The 21092-nt window shown below is 44.7% G+C and overlaps 1 protein-coding gene and 2 long non-coding RNA genes across 6 annotated transcripts; 2 read left to right on the top strand and 1 right to left on the bottom strand.

Annotated features, from left to right (window-relative positions):
- Positions 1-1900: 1900 nt before the first annotated feature.
- On the top strand, positions 1901-20819 carry LOC127931937 (synaptogyrin-1-like). Its single transcript, XM_052526089.1, is given in 6 exon segments — positions 1901-2260; positions 13552-13640; positions 13875-14023; positions 15264-15341; positions 15344-15408; positions 20598-20819. Coding segments are annotated over 6 exon segments (702 nt in total). The 5' UTR covers positions 1901-2161.
- LOC127932389 (uncharacterized) lies at positions 15415-16528 on the bottom strand. Of its 4 annotated transcripts, XR_008145098.1 has the most exons (5): positions 16388-16499; positions 16155-16325; positions 15747-15917; positions 15576-15689; positions 15427-15518 (listed from the first exon to the last, which is right to left on the bottom strand). It is a non-coding gene; the product is annotated as an uncharacterized LOC127932389 (long non-coding RNA). The 4 variants fall into 4 exon arrangements; XR_008145100.1 differs by lacking the exon at positions 15576-15689 and having other exon boundaries at positions 15415-15518; XR_008145099.1 differs by having other exon boundaries at positions 15472-15689; positions 16445-16528.
- On the top strand, positions 15912-19653 carry LOC127932390 (uncharacterized). Its single transcript, XR_008145101.1, has 2 exons — positions 15912-15978; positions 19146-19653. It is a non-coding gene; the product is annotated as an uncharacterized LOC127932390 (long non-coding RNA).
- Positions 20820-21092: the final 273 nt, after the last annotated feature.

Here is a 21092-nt window from a genome sequence, read left to right as displayed (position 1 = left end):
TACCTACCCTCACCTCCTGGTGGCGGCCTGTCAGGAAGTTCAGGATCCAGTTGCAGAGGGAGGTGTTTAGTCCCCGGATCCTTAGCTTGGTGATGAGCTTTGAGGGTACTATGGTGTTGAACGCTGAGCTGTAGTCAATGAAAAGCATTCTCACATAGGTGTTCCTTTTGTCCAGGTGGAAAAGGGCAGTGTGGAGTGCAATAGAGATTGAATCATCTGTGGATCTGTTTGGGCGGTATGCAAATTGGAGTGGGTCTAGGGTTTCTGGGATAAAGGTTTGATGTGTGCCCTTACCAGCCTTTCAAAGCACTTCATGGCTACGGACATGAGTGCTACGGGTCTGGAGTCATTTAGGCAGGTTGCCTTTGTGTTCTTGGGCACAGGGACTATGGTGGTCTGCTTGAAGCCTGTTAGGGACATGTTGAAAATGTCAATGAAGACTCCTGCCAGTTTGTCAGCACATGCCCGGAGCACACACCCTGGTAATCCGTCTGGCCCCGCAGCCTTGTGTATGTTGACCTGTTTAAAGGTCTTACTCACGTTGGCACCGGAGAGCGTGATCACACAGTCGTCCGGAACAGCTGATGCTCTCATGCATGCCTCAGTGTTGCTTGCCTCGAAGCGAGCATAGAAGTGATTTACAGTGCCTTGCGAAAGTATTCAGCCCCCTTTGAACTTTGCGACCTTTTGCCACATTTCAGGCTTCAAACATAAAGATATAAAACTGTATTTTTTTGTGAAGAATCAACAACAAGTGGGACACAATCATGAAGTGGAACGACATTTATTGGATATTTCAAACTTTTTTAACAAATCAAAAACTGAAAAATTGGGCGTGCAAAATTATTCAGCCCCCTTAAGTTAATACTTTGTAGCGCCACCTTTTGCTGCAATTACAGCTGTAAGTCGCTTGGGGTATGTCTCTATCAGTTTTGCACATCGAGAGACTGAATTTCTTTTCCCATTCCTCCTTGCAAAACAGCTCGAGCTCAGTGAGGTTGGATGGAGAGCATTGGTGAACAGCAGTTTTCAGTTCTTTCCACTGGTTGAAGCCAATAAATGGCTTCAACCAGCCTTTGAATTCATGGTTTGATTCCCACTCCTTTCTGCATTTTTGAGTGTACAGTTTAGACTGAGACATGATGAGCTAGCCAGCTAGATGTTTAGCTTATGTCACAGAGAGGCACACACACACAGTTGACAAGGTGAGTAAGTGACTGAGGCTGTGTGAGTCAAATGCAGTGATTTATTTTTGTGCAGTGATTTATTTTAGACAAAGAACAGCGGCGGCTTCCCGCATGCGGATTCATTTCCAGTCTGGACGGGGAGGGGTGAACATCTCCTGCTCTGACTGCAGCTGGGAGGGACTGCTGCGCGAGGACTGGGCCTTCTGTGAGTGCTTTGGGACAAGGGTGGGGCCCACGGCTGCCCGTTGAGAACGATATGTGCTTCCACCTCAGTCTCCAAAAGTCTTCAATAACACCAGAAAAAGTCGCTGGATTTTGTCGCTAGTCTATTTTTAGAAAATGTGTGCTAGAGGGGTCTGAAAACCCCTAAATATAGCGACAAAGTCTCTAAGATAGCAACACTGTATATACACACATAATATGACATTTGAAATGTGTTTATTGTTTTGGAACTTCTAGATTTGTGACCTGTTGCCACGAGAAAAGGGCAACCAATGAAGAACGAACACATTGTAAATACAACCCATATTTGTTGATTTATTTCCCCTTTTGTACTTTAACTATTTGCACATCTTTACAACACTGTATACGTATACACATAAAATTATATTTGAAATGTCTTTATTCTTTTGGAACTTCTGTGAGTGTAATGTTTACAGTTCATTTTTATTGTGTATTTCACTTTAGTTTATGGCACTCCAATAAAGCCCTTGAATTGAATTGAGCGAGAGAGAGAGAATCACAACACAGGCAGATAGACAGCAACAGACACGAAGCGGGGATTTGAGATAGGACCAAATAGACTGAAGAGGGAGTTGGCGATTGAGAAAGTGAGAGAGATAGGGTCAATACGGGGACATATGATTTGAGGAATATTGCGTAAAAATCGGTTAGAATAACTCTCTGTGTTCCCTGAGTGACGGGAAGGGAGATAACACACACACACACGCACGCACACCGTCCGGAGTCCGAAAATGGAGGGCATGGCATATGGAGCTGGGAAGGCTGGAGGTGCTTTCAACCCTATAACGTTCTTCCAGCAGCCACACACCATCCTCCGGATCCTCTCTTGGGTGAGTACCGTTACAGTTATATCGCCTATACCGTTACAGTAGCTCCGTGCTGCTCATTTCAGGCAAATAACGGCGGCGGTCCCGAACGACGGTCGTTTGTTATGTATGTGTGTTTGACTCAAAATGTGCGCCTCTCTCTGGCTGCCTCCCGTTTCTCAATTCTCACTTTACCACAGTGCGTGCATGTGTACTTTAAGCATAACAGACCTGTCGTGTTAGCAACACTGTCCAAATATGTTGTAGTCTAGTTGGAACCTGAAACATGGTCAATGTTTTGGGGATGCAAGCAACACGGCGCACGACCTGACGCAGGTGGCCTACGATTTTGAAGCGGTTGTAGCTATTGAACCTAGAGAAATGCAGCCATAAGCATGGTGCCCACGTGTTTTGTTGTAGTCTGTTAAATCCGAGGGAGCGTCCCAATTGGCACCCAATTATCTATACAGTGCACTACTTTTGACCTGGGAAATAGGGTGACAACTGTAAATCAACTACAATTCGTTTTTGTTATTCATAAGAATTTGAGAAATTAACTATTTTGGCTATGCATAAAGAATACATGCCTGGGCCTCTCCAGTGGCTCAGCAGTCTAAGGCACTGCATCCCAGTGCTTGAGACATCACTACAGCCCTGGGTTCGATCCCAGGCTTTGTCCCAGCCAGCCGTGACCGGGAGACCCATGAGGCGGCGCACAATTGGCAGAGTGTCCTCTGGGTTAGGGGAGGGTTTGGCTGGACAGGATTTCCTTGTTGGATCGTGCTCTAGCGACTCCTTGTGGCAGGCTTGGTGCCTGCAAGCTGACTTCGGTCACCAGCTGTTTCCTCTGACACATTGGTGCGGGTTAAGTTAGCAATGTGGCTTGTAAGGGTCGTGTTTCGGAGGACGCATAGCTCTCCTGGGTCCATACGGGAGTTGCAGCGATGGGACAAGACTGTAACTACCAATTGGGGTAAAAAAGTACCAAAGATTCATGCCTTTCTATTCCTTACTAAATTAACTTGCAACTAGTCCACATATAGTCTACATATAGTCTACATATTGTTTATTTATAGTGATCCAGTGGGCCTATAGTACAAGCAATAAACTGTCTGGCGTAGCAGCCTTCACAGGGGGGTGTGGGTGTGTTTTCAGAGGGTTATACATACCATTGAATGGTCACCTATAGACCACAACAATGACAGAATAAGAAGTTTCACTGATAATAAATACCCCTTTAGGAACAGACGGACGGACTGAGAGACAGACAGACGAGGAGAGCGACAGACAGAGACAGATGGGCAGAAAGACAGATCGACAGACAGACCGAGAGAGACTCAATGTCATGTAGTCTACTCATCCATTTCGTACCAATGCTACAGAACAGAAATAACATAACTCATCCACTCCCTGTAGTTTATGTGATGGATAACCATAGAAATATAATCTATAGAAGGGACCTTACCATTCAAGGAAATTATGGTATAATGGGTGGTAGATTGTATTTCTATGGCATAACAGTGTTGAGGTCGCAACTCAATGAATAGACTCTGATTAGAGATGGCATGTTGTGGGAAGGGAAGTGTGTGTGTGTGTGTTTTTACGTGTACGCGCACACATTTTTCACATTCAACATTAGTACAACTGTGTCACTTCCTGTTTTCACTTCGTGGATGATAATAATTTCCTGTGTAGACATTTGCAGCTCCGCCTCCAGGCGTGACCTCAGAGAAACACCTTGGTTACTGTACCTATGGTAACAGCAGCAATTAGGACTAAACATATAAAGGTGTCTGTTGTTTTCATGTTTTCCCTATTTCTTATTCTTTCTCTTGAATCTCTCTTCCTTTATTCTCTTTCATCTTATTCTCTATCTATCACGCTCTCTCTCTCTCCTTATTCTGTCTGTCTCTACCTCTCCCTCTCCACCTCTCTGGCTGGTGTTGAGTTACAGTATATACAGGTTAAGTAGCAATAACGTTACAGAATCACACATAGGTAGCAGAGAGAGAAAGGGAGGGAGGGAGGGAGGGAGGGAGGGAGGGAGAGAAAGGGACAGCTCTCATCTAACATCTTTCTTTCTTGTTCTCTCTTGTTTTCTTTCTCTCTCCTCCTGTAAAGTCATTTGGACTACACCTGTATATCAGCAGTATAGTACCTATATGTTCAGTAGTGGAGGCTTTGGTAGTGAAGGCAACAGTGTAGAAATATAATCTCTAGAAGGGGCTTGGAACCTCTTGAATGGGTAGGAATCAGGATTCTATGTTCGGGGGCCTGTCAGTACCAATGTGCCCCACATTCTGACACGGTACTGCTAACCACATTAGGCTTAATGACTAGAGGTCAGGGTACTGTATACTCACTCACACACTGTCACACACACAGGCAGGCATGCTAATGCAGACACATACGCACACAGGCTCACACACACACACAAATATAAATGATTCTGGCAAATCTAATGCCTACTTTCAAAATGTCCCATCGGATTGTCACAAGATCAGGACCCCACGTGGTGGCCTGCACAATGCCTGCTTTGATTTGGGCCTGGGGCCTTGAGATGAGAAGGCTACAGGACAGGGCCTTGGAGAAAACACATTTACCTACTAGAGGGAGAAAGGGAGAGAGAAAGAGAGAGGGGGTAGAGAGCGAGAGGAGAACGGAGGGAGGGAAAGAGAAAGGGAGGGAGGGAGAGAGAACATTCCATGTGATGCCAAATACAATTCTGACCCAAGACCTTTTCTAACCCAATCAGCTACTAAGTGTGTCCCAAATGGCACCCTATTCCCTAAATAGCATAGGGCAATGATTAAAAGTAGTGTACTATATAGGGAATAGGATGCCATTTAATTTGCCTGTTGATCTGAAGTGTGTGTGTGTGTGTGTGTGTGTGTGTGTGTGTGTGTGTGTGTAAGAGATCACTAAGTCCCAAGGGGGATGTTGATTCCCAAAGCATTGTGGGGGTTTTACTGGGGGAAACACAGGGGGTTTAAATATAGAGAGTAAAAGGTCCAATTAAGATGAAGGGAACTCCCCTATATACACTGCTCAAAAAATAAAGGGAACACTAAAATAACACATCCTAGATCTGAATGAATGAAATATTCTTATTAAATACTTTTTTCTTTACATAGTTGAATGTGCTGACAACAAAATCACACAAATTATCAATGGAAATCAAATTTATCAACCCATGGAGGTCTGGATTTGGAGTCACACTCAACATTAAAGTGGAAAACCACACTACAGGCTGATCCAACTTTGATGTAATGTCCTTAAAACAAGTCAAAATGAGGCTCAGTAGTGTGTGTGTGGCCTTCACGTGCCTGTATGACCTCCCTAAAACGCCTGGGCATGCTCCTGATGAGGTGGTGGATGATCTCCTGAGGGATCTCCTCCCAGACCTGGACTAAAGCATCCGCCAACTCCTGGACAGTCTGTGGTGCAACGTGGCGTTGGTGGATGGAGCGAGACATGATGTCCCAGATGTGCTCAATTGGATTCAGGTCTGGGGAACGGGCGGGCCAGTCCATAGCATCAATGCCTTCCTCTTGCAGGAACTGCTGACACACTCCAGCCACATGAGGTCTAGCATTGTCTTGCATTAGGAGGAACCCAGGGCCAACCGCATCAGCATATGGTCTCGCAAGGGGTCTGAGGAGCTCATCTCGGCACCTAATGGCAGTCAGGCTACCTCTGGCGAGCACATGGAGGGCTGTGCGGCCCCCCAAAGAAATGCCATCCCACACCATGACTGACCCACCGCCAAACCAGTCATGCTGGAGGATGTTACGGGCAGCAGAACGTTCTCCACGGCATCTCCAGCCTGTCACGTCTGTCACGTGCTCAGTGTGAACCTGGTTTCATCTGTCAAGAGCACAGGGCGCCAGTGGCGAATTTTCCAATCTTGGTGTTCTCTGGCAAATGCCAAACGTCCTGCACGGTGTTGGGCTGTAGTAAGCACAACCCCCACCTGTGGACGTCGGGCCATCATACCACCCTCATGGAGTCTGTTTCTGACCGTTTGAGCAGACACATGCACATTTGTGGCCTGCTGGAGGTCATTTTGCAGGGCTCTGGCAGTGCTCCTCCTGCTCCTCCTTGCACAAAGGCGGAGGTAGCGGTCCTGCTGCTGGATTGTTGCTCTCCTACGGCCTCCTCCACATCTCCTGAAGTACTGGCCTGTCTCCTGGTAGCGCCTCCATGCTCTGGACACTACGCTGACAGACACAGCAAACCTTCTTGCCATAGCTCGCATTGATGTGCCATCCTGGATGAGCTGCACATTACCTGAGCCACTTGTGTGGGTTGTAGACTCCGTCTCATGCTACCACTAGAGTGAAAGCACCACCAGCATTCAAAAGTGACCAAAACATCAGCCAGGAAGCATAGGAACTGAGAAGCGGTCTGTGGTCACCAGCTGCAGAACCACTCCTTTATTGGGGGTGTCTTGCTAATTGCCTATAATTTCAACCTGTTGTCTATTCCATTTGCACAACAGCATGTGAAATGTATTGTCAATCAGTGTTGCTTCCTAAGTGGACAGTTTGATTTCACAGAAGTGTGATTGACTTGGAGTTACATTGTGTTGTTTAAGTGTTCCCTTTATTTTTTTGAGCAGTGTATACACTCACACACACACTCTCTGATTTGAGTCTTCATGTGGAACGATATGCTTCCTTTCAGCTCCAATGGCAGGTGTAATATTCAAATAAGGCATCAGAAACCATTCTACCAAAAATAATACCAAAAAGGTATGCATGAACGCCTTTCATGTGTGTATGTTTGGTCTATTTTGACATTAGAATGATAGACAAGGATTGGAATGAGGTGTGTGTGTGTGTGTGTGCTTCCTTTCTCAAGAGGAGCAAGGGGAGATGAGAGATCAGTAGCATCCATCCCTCCCTCTAGCCATCCCTCTCTATCTATCTCTTTCTTCACATATCACTTCAATTAGATGAGTGCTAAAGAGGGACCAGTGCTCAAGATAGAAGAAAATAAAGGCACCCAGAACAGGAAAGGGGAGATTGACACCTTTTCTCTCAGTGGTTGAGATAGATAGGTCCTTTTCTCTCAGTGGTTTAGATAGATATGACCTTTTCTCTCAGTGGTTTAGATAGATAGGACCTTTCCTCTCAGTGGTTTAGTTAGATATGACATTTTCTCTCAGTGGTTTAGATAGATAGGACCTTTTCTCTCAGTGGTTTAGATAGATAGGACCTTTCCTCTCAGTGGTTTAGTTAGATATGACATTTTCTCTCAGTGGTTTAGATAGATATGACATTTTCTCTCAGTGGTTTAGATAGATATGACATTTTCTCTCAGTGGTTTAGATAGATATATAGGACCTTTTCTCCCAGTGGTTTAGATAGTTAGATAGGACCTTTTCTCTCAGTGGTTTAGATAGATAGATAGGACCTTTTCTCCCAGTGGTTTAGATAGATAGATAGGACCTTTTCTCCCAGTGGTTTAGATAGATAGATAGACCTTTTCTCCCAGTGGTTTATTTTCTCTCAGTGGTTTAGTTGGAGATAGGTAGTGGTTTAGATAGATAGATAGGACTTTTCTCCCAGTGGTTTAGATAGATAGATAGATAGGACCTTTTCTCCCAGTGGTTTAGATAGATAGATAGGACTTTTCTCAGTGGTTTAGATAGATAGATAGATAGGACCTTTTCTCCCAGTGGTTTAGATAGATAGATAGATAGTGGTTTAGATGGATAGACCTTTTCTCCCAGTGGTTTAGTTTTTCTCTCAGTGGTTTAGTTGGATAGATAGGAGATAGGAGATAGTAGATAGATTTCTCCCAGTGGTTTATAGATAGATAGGACCTTTTCTCTCAGTGGTTTAGTTGGATAGATAGGACCTTTTCTCCCAGTGGTTTAGTAGATAGGACCTTTTCTCTCAGTGGTTTAGTTGGATAGATAGGACCTTTTCTCTCAGTGGTTTAGTTGGATAGATAGGACCTTTTCTCTCAGTGGTTTAGTTGGATAGATAGGACCTTTTCTCTCAGTGGTTTAGTTGGATAGATAGGACCTTTTCTCTCAGTGGTTTAGTTGGATAGATAGGACCTTTTCTCTCAGTGGTTTAGTTGGATAGATAGGACCTTTTCTCCCAGTGGTTTAGATGGATAGATAGGACCTTTTCTCCCAGTGGTTTAGTGGATAGATAGGACCTTTTCTCTCAGTGGTTTAGTTGGATAGATAGGACCTTTTCTCTCAGTGGTTTAGTTGGATAGATAGGACCTTTTCTCTCAGTGGTTTAGTTAGATATGACATTTTCTCTCAGTGGTTTAGATAGATATGACATTTTCTCTCAGTGGTTTAGTTGGATAGATAGGACCTTTTCTCCCAGTGGTTTAGATAGATAGATAGGACCTTTTCTCTCAGTGGTTTAGTTGGATAGATAGGACCTTTTCTCCCAGTGGTTTAGATAGATAGATAGATAGGACCTTTTCTCCCAGTGGTTTAGATAGATAGATAGACCTTTTCTCTCAGTGGTTTAGTTGGATAGATAGGACCTTTTCTCCCAGTGGTTTAGATAGATAGATAGATAGATAGGACCTTTTCTCTCAGTGGTTTAGTTGGATAGATAGGACCTTTTCTCCCAGTGGTTTAGTTGGATAGATAGGACCTTTTCTCCCAGTGGTTTAGTTGGATAGATAGGACCTTTTCTCTCAGTAGATAGTTTTCTCCCAGTGGTTTAGATAGATAGATAGGACCTTTTCTCCAGATAGATAGGACCTTTTCTCCCAGTGGTTTAGATGGATAGATAGGACCTTTTCTCTCAGTGGTTTAGTTGGATAGATTTTCTCCCAGATAGGATAGGACCTTTTCTCTCAGTGGTTTAGTTGGATAGATAGGACCTTTTCTCTCAGTGGTTTAGTTGGATAGATAGGACCTTTTCTCCCAGTGGTTTAGATGGATAGATAGGATTTTCTCCCAGTGGTTTATTTTCTCTCAGTGGTTTAGATAGAGATAGACCTTTTCTCTCAGTGGTTTAGATAGATAGATAGGACCTTTTCTCCCAGTGGTTTAGATAGATAGATAGGACCTTTTCTCCCAGTGGTTTAGATAGATAGATAGGACCTTTTCTCCCAGTGGTTTAGATAGATAGATAGGACCTTTTCTCTCAGTGGTTTAGATAGATAGATAGGACCTTTTCTCCCAGTGGTTTAGATAGATAGATAGGACCTTTTCTCCCAGTGGTTTAGATAGATAGATAGGACCTTTTCTCTCAGTGGTTTAGTTGGATAGATAGGACCTTTTCTCCCAGTGGTTTAGATAGATAGATAGGACCTTTTCTCTCAGTGGTTTAGTTGGAGTGGTTTTCTCCCAGGTTTAGATAGATAGGTAGATAGGACCTTTTCTCTCCCAGTGGTTTAGGATAGATAGGACCTTTTCTCTCAGTGGTTTAGGTTTTTTCTCTCAGTGGTTTAGTTGGATAGATAGGACCTTTTCTCTCAGTGGTTTAGTTGGATAGATAGGACCTTTTCTCCCAGTGGTTTAGATAGTTAGATAGGACCTTTTCTCCCAGTGGTTTAGATAGATAGATAGGACCTTTTCTCCCAGTGGTTTAGATAGATAGATAGATAGATAGGACCTTTTCTCTCAGTGGTTTAGTTGGATAGATAGGACCTTTTCTCTCAGTGGTTTAGTTGGATAGATAGGACCTTTTCTCCCAGTGGTTTAGTTGGATAGATAGGACCTTTTCTCTCAGTGGTTTAGTTGGATAGATAGGACCTTTTCTCCCAGTGGTTTAGTTGGATAGATAGATAGACCTTTTCTCCCAGTGGTTTAGATAGATAGATAGGACCTTTTCTCCCAGTGGTTTAGATAGATAGATAGGACCTTTTCTCCCAGTGGTTTAGTTGGATAGATAGGACCTTTTCTCTCAGTGGTTTAGTTGGATAGATAGGACCTTTTCTCCCAGTGGTTTAGATGGATAGATAGGACCTTTTCTCCCAGTGGTTTAGATGGATAGATAGGACCTTTTCTCCCAGTGGTTTAGTTGGATAGATAGGACCTTTTCTCTCAGTGGTTTAGATAGATAGATAGATAGGACCTTTTCTCCCAGTGGTTTAGTTGGATAGATAGGACCTTTTCTCCCAGTGGTTTAGTTGGATAGATAGGACCTTTTCTCTCAGTGGTTTAGATAGATAGATAGATAGGACCTTTTCTCTCAGTGGTTTAGTTGGATAGATAGGACCTTTTCTCCCAGTGGTTTAGTTGGATAGATAGATAGATAGGACCTTTTCTCCCAGTGGTTTAGATAGATAGATAGATAGATAGATAGATAGATAGATAGATAGATAGGACCTTTTCTCCCAGTGGTTTAGTTGGATAGATAGGACCTTTTCTCCCAGTGGTTTAGTTGGATAGATAGGACCTTTTCTCCCAGTGGTTTAGATGGATAGATAGGACCTTTTCTCCCAGTGGTTTAGATGGATAGATAGGACCTTTTCTCCCAGTGGTTTAGTTGGATAGATAGGACCTTTTCTCCCAGTGGTTTAGTTGGATAGATAGGACCTTTTCTCCCAGTGGTTTAGATAGATAGATAGGACCTTTTCTCCCAGTGGTTTAGATGATAGATAGGACCTTTTCTCCCAGTGGTTTAGTTGGATAGATAGGACCTTTTCTCCCAGTGGTTTAGATAGATAGATAGGACCTTTTCTCCCAGTGGTTTAGATAGATAGATAGGACCTTTTCTCCCAGTGGTTTAGATAGATAGATAGGACCTTTTCTCCCAGTGGTTTAGATAGATAGGACCTTTTCTCTCAGTGGTTTAGATAGATAGATAGGACCTTTTCTCTCAGTGGTTTAGTTGGATAGATAGGACCTTTTCTCCCAGTGGTTTAGATGGATAGATAGGACCTTTTCTCCCAGTGGTTTAGATGGATAGATAGGACCTTTTCTCTCAGTGGTTTAGATAGATAGATAGGACCTTTTCTCTCAGTGGTTTAGATAGATAGATAGGACCTTTTCTCTCAGTGGTTTAGATAGATAGATAGATAGATAGATAGATAGGACCTTTTGCTAAAATAACAGCCTCTAGACGCTTCCCATAGCCTCTAATGAGTGTCTGGATTCTGGATGAAGGTATTTTGGACCATTCCTCCTTACAAAACATCTCCAGTTCAGTTAGGTTTTATGGTTGCCGAGCATGGACAGCCCGCTTCAAATCATCCCACAGACTCTCAATGATATTCAGGTCTGGGGACTGGGATGGCCATTCCAGAACATTGTACTTGTTCCTCTGCATAAATGCCCGGGTAGATTTTGAGCAGTGTTTTGAGTCGTTCTCAACTTTAACAAGATTCCCAGTACCGGCACTGGCCACAGCCCCACAGCATGATGGAACCCCACCAAATGTTACTGTGGGAAGCAAGTGTTTTTCTTGGAACGCTGTGCTCTTTTGCCGCCATTCATAACATCCCTTTTATGACCAAATAACTCAGTCTTTGTTTCATCAGTCCACAGCACCTTATTCCAAAATGAAGCTGGCTTGTCCAAATGTGCGTTTGCATACCTCAAGCGACTCTGTTTGTGGCGTGTTGGCAGAAAAGGCATCTTCCGCATCCCTCTCCCATACAGCTTCTCCTTGTGCAAAGTGCTCTGAATTGTTGAACGATGCACAGTGACACCATCTGCAGCAAGATGATGTTGTAGGTCTTTGGAGGTGGTCTGTGGCCTGTTTTTGATCGTTCTCACCATCCTTTGCCTCTCTGATATTTTACATGGCCTGCCACTTCTGGCCTTAACAAGAACTGTGCCTGTGGTCTTCCATTTCCTCACTGTGTTCCTCACAGTGGACACTTGACAGCTTAAATCTCTGCGATAGCTTTTTGTAGCCATAATGTTAAACCATAATGTTGAACAACCTTTGTTTTCAGGTCATTTGAGAGTTGTTTTGAGGCCCCCATGTTGCCACTCTTCAGAGGAGAGTCAAAGAGAACAACAACGTGCAATTGGCCTTAAATACCTTTTCTCATGATTGGATGCACTTGTCTATGAAGTTCGAGGCTTAATGAGCTCACCAAACCAATTGTGTGTTCCAATTAATCAGTGCTAAGTAGTTACAGGTATTCAAACCAACAGAATGACAAGGGTGCCCACATTTTTGCATAGCCTATTTTTCACATCTGATTTAATTTCATACAACCTAATATTGCTACACTAAAACTCTTTGTCTGGACAATACCCCAGTACTCAGCTTTTATTAGAAAATGAATGGCATGCCACTGTGATCATTTTCTGTGACGACAGAGTAAATTATTATGCAGCCTCAGAGGGGTGCCCAAACGTTTTCATACGACTGTATATTCTGTCAGTGTTTATACTGTAGTGTAGTACTGTAGGTATATTCTGCCAGTGTTTATACTGTAGTGTAGTACTGTAGGTATATTCTGCCAGTGTTTATACTGTAGTGTAGTACTGTAGGTATATTCTGTCAGTGTTTATACTGTAGTGAAGTACTGTAGGTATATTCTGTCAGTGTTTATTCTGTAGTGTAGTACTGTAGGTATATTCTGTCAGTGTTTATACTGTAGTACTGTAGGTATATTCTGCCAGTATTTGTACTGTAGAAATATTCTCTGTGTGTTTCAGTAGAGATATCAATCAAATGTATTTATAAAGCCCTTCGTACATCAGCTGATGTCACAAAGTGATGTACATAAACCCATCCTAGAACCCCAAACAGCAAGCAATGCAGATGTAGAAGCACGGTGGCTAGGAAGAACTCCCTAGAAAGGCCAGAACCTAGGAAGGAACCTAGAGAGGAACCAGGCTATGAGGGGTGGCCAGTCCTCTTCTGGCTGTGCCAGGTGGAGATTATAACAGAACATGGCCAAGATGTTCAAATGTTCATAAATGACCAGTAGGGTCAAATAATAATAATCACAGTGTTTGTAGAGGGTGCAACAGGTCAGCACCTCAGGAGTAAATGTCCGTTGGCTTTTCATAGCCGATCATTAAGAGTATCTCTACCACTCCTGCTGTCTCTAGAGAGTTGAAAACAGCCGGTCTGGGACAGGTAGCACGTCCGGTGAACAGGTCAGGGTTCCATAGCCGCAGGCAGAACAGTTGCAACTGGAGCAGCAGCACGGCCAGGTGGACTGGGGATATTAAGGAGTCATCAGGCCAGGTAGTCCTGAGGCATGGTCCTAGGGCTAGTGTGTGTATAGTAGGAATAGACTATTATCTTGGTGTGTATGGCTGACACTCAACACACTTCTTTCTGATCCTTCCCTCCTCCCCTTTCCTAATCTCTCCCTCCCATCTTCCCTCTCTCCCTCCTATCCTTCTCTCTTTACAGTTTTTCTCTATTGTGATCTTTGGTTCTATAGCCAACGAGGGTTACTTGAACCGACCGGACGAGGCCCAGGAGTTCTGTATTTTCAACAGGTGACACACACACACACACACACACACACACACACACACACACACACACACACACACACACACACACACACACACACACTGTAGTAGTTACTGCTCCTCTTTTATGACTCTATCTGATCTCTTTGATATTCCATATGTGCATCTCATCTGTTATGGCTGTTATTGCTTGTGTTGTTGCCCTACACATTTCCCCATTGGGACAATACAGTTATTGATTGATTGATTGATTGACAGGAACCAGAATGCATGTAACTATGGACTGTTCATGGGAACCTTGGCCTTTCTCTGCTGTCTGGTCTTCCTGGCCCTGGATGTCTACTTCCCACAGATCAGCTCTGTCAAGGACCGCAAGAAGGTTGTACTGGCAGACGTAGGGGTTTCAGGTGAGTGGAAAGGGGGAGCAAGGAAGAGAGAGGGAGGAGATGTATGGAGAGGGAGTAAAGGGAAATGAGCGAGAGGTTGGATGGAAAGAGGGGAGAGAGGGGATGGATGTGTGTGGAGGGAGAGGATGGAGAGAGGGGAGAGATGTATGTAGAGGGAGAGGATGGAGAGAAGTGTGTAGAGGGAGAGGATGGAGAGAAGTGTGTAGAGGGAGAGGATGGAGAGATGTGTGTAGAGGGAGAGGATGGAGAGATGTGTGTAGAGAGATGGAGTATTGTGTGTAGAGGGAGAGGATGGAGAGATGTGTGTAGAGAGATGGAGAGATGTGTGTAGAGGGAGAGGATGGAGAGATGTATGTAGAGGGAGAGGATGGAGAGATGTGTGTAGAGGGAGAGGATGGAGAGAGGGGAGAGGTGTGTAGAGAGATGGAGAGAGGTGTGTAAAGAGATGGAGAGATGTGTGTAAAGAGATGGAGAGATGTGTGTAGAGGGAGAGGATGGATGGGGAGAGGGGAGAGATGTGTGTAGAGGGAGAAGAGAGATGTGGAAGAGGGTGGGTAATGTCTGTGTCCCACCTGCTCATTTAATGAGAAGGAGCTTAACAATAACAGAAAACAGAAAACAAAATGGTCGATCTTCAGTGGTTTTCAACTACTGGTTGTCTATTGTTGCTGCTCACTTCCTGTCATGGGAGAGGGAGAGAAAGACACATCCATTACTTTAGTTCTAGTGAGCTAACATGTAAGATTCAATGTGACCTTTCTAACTTCTGTTTTCTCCCTCCTTTCCTTCCTTTCTGCTCCCTCATCCTCCTTTCATCCCTCCCTCCCCTCTCTCACCCTGTCCCTCTACCTCCCTCTTTCCCTTTCATCCTTCTCCCTCTCCCTCTCTCCCTTTCATCCCTCCCTCCCCTCTCTCACCCTGTCCCTCTACCTCCCTCTTTCCCTTTCATCCCTCTCCCTCTCTCCCTTTCATCCCTCCCTCTCCCTCTCTCCCTTTCATCCCTCCCTCCCCTCTCTCACCCTGTCCCTCTACCTCCCTCTTTCCCTTTCATCCTTCTCCCTCTCTTCCTCTCTCTCCCTTCCATCCTCCTCCCCTTCTCTCGCTCTCTCTCTCCCTCCTTTCATCCCCTCTCCCTTCCTTTCCTCCCTCTCTCCCTCCTTTTCATCCCTCTCCCTCTCCTTTCTCTCTCGCTTTCTCTCTCACACTCTCACACACATATATATATATAATCTCCCTGCAGCATTCTGGTCCTTCATGTGGTTCGTGGGGTTCTGTTTCCTGACCAACCAATGGCAGGTGGCGAAGCAGGAGGACAACCCCTGAGGGAGGGAGGGGATGCTGCTCGTGCTGCTATCACCTTCGCCTTCTTCTCTATATTCACCTGGGTATGGTACACTTTACTCCTTTATAACACTATCATCTTCTTCTCTATATTCACCTGGGTACGGTACACTTTACTCCTTTATAACACTATCACCTTCTTCTCTATATTCACCTGGATACGGTACACTTTACTCCTTTATAACACTATCACCTTCTTCTCCATATTCACCTGGGTACGGTACACTTTACTCCTTTATAACACTATCACCTTCTTCTCTATATTCACCTGGGTACGGTACACTTTACTCCTTTATAACACTATCACCTTCTTCTCTATATTCACCTGGATACGGTACACTTTACTCCTTTATAACACTATCACCTTCTTCTCTATATTCACCTGGGTACGGTACACTTTACTCCTTTATAACACTATCACCTTCTTCTCTATATTCACCTGGGTACGGTACACTTTACTCCTTTATAACACTATCACCTTCTTCTCTATATTCACCTGGGTACGGTACACTTTACTCCTTTATAACACTATCACCTTCTTCTCTATATTCACCTGGGTATGGTACACTTTACTCCTTTATAACACTATCACCTTCTTCTCTATATTCACCTGGGTACGGTACACTACTCCTTTATAACACTATCACCTTCTTCTCTATATTCACCTGGGTACGGTACACTACACTTTTATACTCCTTTATATACACTATCACCTTCACTATACTCCTTTATAACACTATCACCTTCTTCTCTATATTCACCTGGGTATCACCTTCTTCTCTATATTCACCTGGGTACGGTACACTTTACTCCTTTATAACACTATCACCTTCTTCTCTATATTCACCTGGGTACGGTACACTTTACTCCTTTATAACACTATCACCTTCTTCTCTATATTCACCTGGGTACGGTACACTTTACTCCTTTATAACACTATCACCTTCTTCTCTATATTCACCTGGGTACGTACGGTACACTTTTACTCCTTTATAACACTATCACCTTCTTCTCTATATTCACCTGGGTACGGTACACTTTACTCCTTTATAACACTATCACCTTCTTCTCTATATTCACCTGGGTACGGTACACTTTACTCCTTTATAACACTATCACCTTCTTCTCTATATTCACCTGGGTACGGTACACTTTACTCCTTTATAACACTATCACCTTCTTCTCTATATTCACCTGGGTACGGTACACTTTACTCCTTTATAACACTATCACCTTCTTCTCTATATTCACCTGGGTACGGTACACTTTACTCCTTTATAACACTATCACCTTCTTCTCTATATTCACCTGGGTACGGTACACTTTACTCCTTTATAACACTATCACCTTCTTCTCTATATTCACCTGGGTACGGTACACTTTACTCCTTTATAACACTATCACCTTCTTCTCTATATTCACCTGGGTACGGTACACTTTACTCCTTTATAACACTATCACCTTCTTCTCTATATTCACCTGGGTACGGTACACTTTACTCCTTTATAACACTATCACCTTCTTCTATATTCACCTGGGTCACACTTCTTCTCTATATTCACCTGGGTCTTCATTATAACAGTATCTTCACTAAAATGTACTCAGAATAACACTATCACCTTCTTCCTATATTCACCCTAGACATCTTCTTCTCTATATTATAGGACACTCGATTACTCCTTTATAACCCTCAATGGGCTATCTAAGTATAGGACCCTCAATGGGCCTAGACATCTAAGTATAGGACCCTCAATGGGCCTAGACATCTAAGTATAGGACCCTCAATGGGCCTAGACATCTAAGTATACCCTCAATGGGCCTAGACATCTAAGTATAGGACCCTCAATGGGCCTAGACATCTATATTCAATGGGCCTAGACATCTAAGTATAGGACCCTCAATGGGCCTAGACATCTAAGTTAGGACCCTCAATGGGCCTAGACATCTAAGTATAGGACCCTCAATGGGCCTAGACATCTAAGTATAGGACCCTCAATGGGCCTAGACATCTAAGTATAGGACCCTCAATGGGCCTAGACATCTAAGTATAGGACCCTCAATAGACATCTAAGTATACCCTCAATGGGCCTAGACATCTAAGTATTCAATGGGCCTAGACATCTAAGTATAGGACCCTCAATGGGCCTAGACATCTAAGTATAGGACCCTCAATGGGCCTAGACATCTAAGTATAGGACCCTCAATGGGCCTAGACATCTAAGTATAGGACCCTCAATGGGCCTAGACATAAGTATAGGACCCTCAATGGGCCTAGACATCTAAGTATAGGACCCTCAATGGGCCTAGACATCTAAGTATAGGACCCTCAATGGGCCTAGACATCTAAGTATAGGACCCTCAATGGGCCTAGACATCTAAGTATAGGACCCTCAATGGGCCTAGACATCTAAGTATAGGACCCTCAATGGGCCTAGACATCTAAGTATAGGACCCTCAATGGGCCTAGACATCTAAGTATAGGACCCTCAATGGGCCTAGACATCTAAGTATAGGACCCTCAATGGGCCTAGACATCTAAGTATAGGACCCTCAATGGGCCTAGACATCTAAGTATAGGACCCTCAATGGGCCTAGACATCTAAGTATAGGACCCTCAATGGGCCTAGACATCTAAGTATAGGACCCTCAATGGGCCTAGACATCTAAGTATAGGACCCTCAATGGGCCTAGACATCTAAGTATAGGACCCTCAATGGGCCTAGACATCTAAGTATAGGACCCTCAATGGGCCTAGACATCTAAGTATAGGACCCTCAATGGGCCTAGACATCTAAGTATAGGACCCTCAATGGGCCTAGACATCTAAGTATAGGACCCTCAATGGGCCTAGACATCTAAGTATAGGACCCTCAATGGGCCTAGACATCTAAGTATAGGACCCTCAATGGGCCTAGACATCTAAGTATAGGACCCTCAATGGGCCTAGACATCTAAGTATAGGACCCTCAATGGGCCTAGACATCTAAGTATAGGACCCTCAATGGGCCTAGACATCTAAGTATAGGACCCTCAATGGGCCTAGACATCTAAGTATAGGACCCTCAATGGGCCTAGACATCTAAGTATAGGACCCTCAATGGGCCTAGACATCTAAGTATAGGACCCTCAATGGGCCTAGACATCTAAGTATAGGACCCTCAATGGGCCTAGACATCTAAGTATAGGACCCTCAATGGGCCTAGACATCTAAGTATAGGACCCTCAATGGGCCTAGACATCTAAGTATAGGACCCTCAATGGGCCTAGACATCTAAGTATAGGACCCTCAATGGGCCTAGACATCTAAGTATAGGACCCTCAATGGGCCTAGACATCTAAGTATAGGACCCTCAATGGGCCTAGACATCTAAGTATAGGACCCTCAATGGGCCTAGACATCTAAGTATAGGACCCTCAATGGGCCTAGACATCTAAGTATAGGACCCTCAATGGGCCTAGACATCTAAGTATAGGACCCTCAATGGGCCTAGACATCTAAGTATAGGACCCTCAATGGGCCTAGACATCTAAGTATAGGACCCTCAATGGGCCTAGACATCTAAGTATAGGACCCTCGCCATTTAGCAGGCACTTCTATCCAGAGCAACTTATTAAACTGTCAACACTGAAACATATTATTAGTACATGATCCATGTGGGAAGGGACCCCACAAAACTGTTGTTGCCAGCACCATGTTCAAGCCCCTGAGCCATCGGGACCAACCAGCACCTCTGCCATGACCTTTGATCCCTAAGTCCTACCTGCTCTCTCTCTCCTCTAGGGTGGGCTGACTCTCTTCTCCATGGAGAGGCTAAAGAGTGTGTCCTTCCAAGAGGAATACCAGAAGCTGTTCACCCCTCAGCCCCCCATCCCACTAATATAATCTGTGTTCTTCTAATAACCTTCCAGCTCCCTTTGCTTTTAAAACTGCAGTCTGCAATTACAACTTTTCACCCCCAGCCCCCCATCCCACTAATATAATATAATGTGTTGTTCTAGTAGGAAACCTATATCTCCAATCCCTCTGCAGCTAACCTCCTTATTGCTTCTCGTCACACGCTGCTGTGACTGTGATATCTCTGTATCACACACAGACACACACACACACACGCAAACACACAGATACACACAGTGTAGGCAGGCATCTACGGTAGGCTACCTCCACCATTTTGTGAAAGGTTGGCGAATTAGTTTGGGGTCTTTATAACTCAAAAGCCTTTAAAATGCTTTAACTATTCAATAAATATACACATTTAGTGAAAATAAATGTTTATCACATTTACTGCATATCTTCTTGTGCTCTTGTCTTTTTTATCTGACGAGTGTGAATGATCGTTTGTTTTTACCAAACCAAAAGAGTGAGATGTGAATGGCTAAACGACTGCTTTGATAACTAACTGACCTAAGTGACTCAAGGCTTGCGTCTCAAAGGGCACCCTATTCCCTATGTAGTGCACTACTTTAGACCAGAGCCCTATTCCCTGTGTAGTGCACTACTTCAGATCAGAGCTATAAAGGGAAAAGGGTGCAATTTGGGACACAAACAAGCAATCTAATAAAGATTTAACCTAGCTTTCCAGACAACTAATTCAATTCACTTTTTCTTTCCTTCTTTCCAACTTTCTTTCCTTCCTTCAAACCTAATCCACAAATGCTGCATTTGTTTATCATCTCTTACACATCTACCTAACCACACCCCATCCACCCCAAACCTCCACCCTCTACGATACCCATCCACCGTTCAACTACCCCCTCAAAACATCCCTTCCCAACCTACCCACTCCTCTCTACCTTACCCCTTAGCCTCCTCCACCTTCTTCACCCTCCTCCCTTCTATTTACCTCCACCTCACCACCTAATCTACACACCTCTATCTCTCTCCACCTACCCCATCCCCACCCTCCTCAACCCTCCCACCGCACCTTCTTCACCCCACCTCCCTCTCATCCCACCCCCAACCTACACCCCTCTACCTCCCCACCTCCTTCCCTCTTCCCTTTATCTCACCCCCAACCTACACCCCTCTACCTCACCACCTCCTTCCCTCTTCCTTTCATCTCACCCCCAACCTACACCCCTCTACCTCCCCAGCTCCCTCTCATTTCCCTTCATCTCACCCCCAACCTACACCCCTCTACCTCCCCACCTCCTTCCCTCTTCACTTCATCTCACCCCCCAACCCCAACTATGCCCTCCCACACCACTCTCTTCACCTACCTCCTCCCTCCCCAAGGCGGCCCAGTCCTTCTTCGGCTATCAGAGGTACCAGCTGGGGGCAGACTCTGCTCTCTTCTCCCAGGACTACATAGACCCCAGCCTGGATGCTGGGGCGGCCGGGGACTCCTACACCTCCTTCACGGCCGGGGGGGACGATCTGGGACAAGGAGCCCCTGTGGGGGGGTCCTCCTATCAGGGGATAAACGGCGAGGGGGGTGGGGGGTACCAGGAGTACTGAGGGAGGACAGTGAGGATGGGGGAGTAGAGGGGGGTGGGGCATTGGAGGGTTGAAGGGTAGGGAGCGGGAAGGAGTGAAAAATGAAGGAGGCGTGGAGGGGGAGGACCAGGGGGATGGAGGAAGGGGGAGTGGTTGGAGGGATGGATGGGGAAGTGGAGGGGGAGAAGTCAGGATAAGTGTGTGTGTGTGGGGGGGGACGACATTCAGTCATATAACTGACTTATAACAAACTTACATTCATTAGTTGGACCAAAGCATAGTTCTTAGGCTGTA

The sequence above is a fragment of the Oncorhynchus keta genome, chromosome 10 (genome assembly GCF_023373465.1).
Source record: "Oncorhynchus keta strain PuntledgeMale-10-30-2019 chromosome 10, Oket_V2, whole genome shotgun sequence".
In the NCBI taxonomy this organism is placed as follows: Eukaryota; Metazoa; Chordata; class Actinopteri; order Salmoniformes; family Salmonidae; genus Oncorhynchus; species Oncorhynchus keta.
The sequence above is the reverse complement of the archived record's forward strand: the minus strand, read 5'-3'. Positions and strand labels throughout refer to the sequence as shown.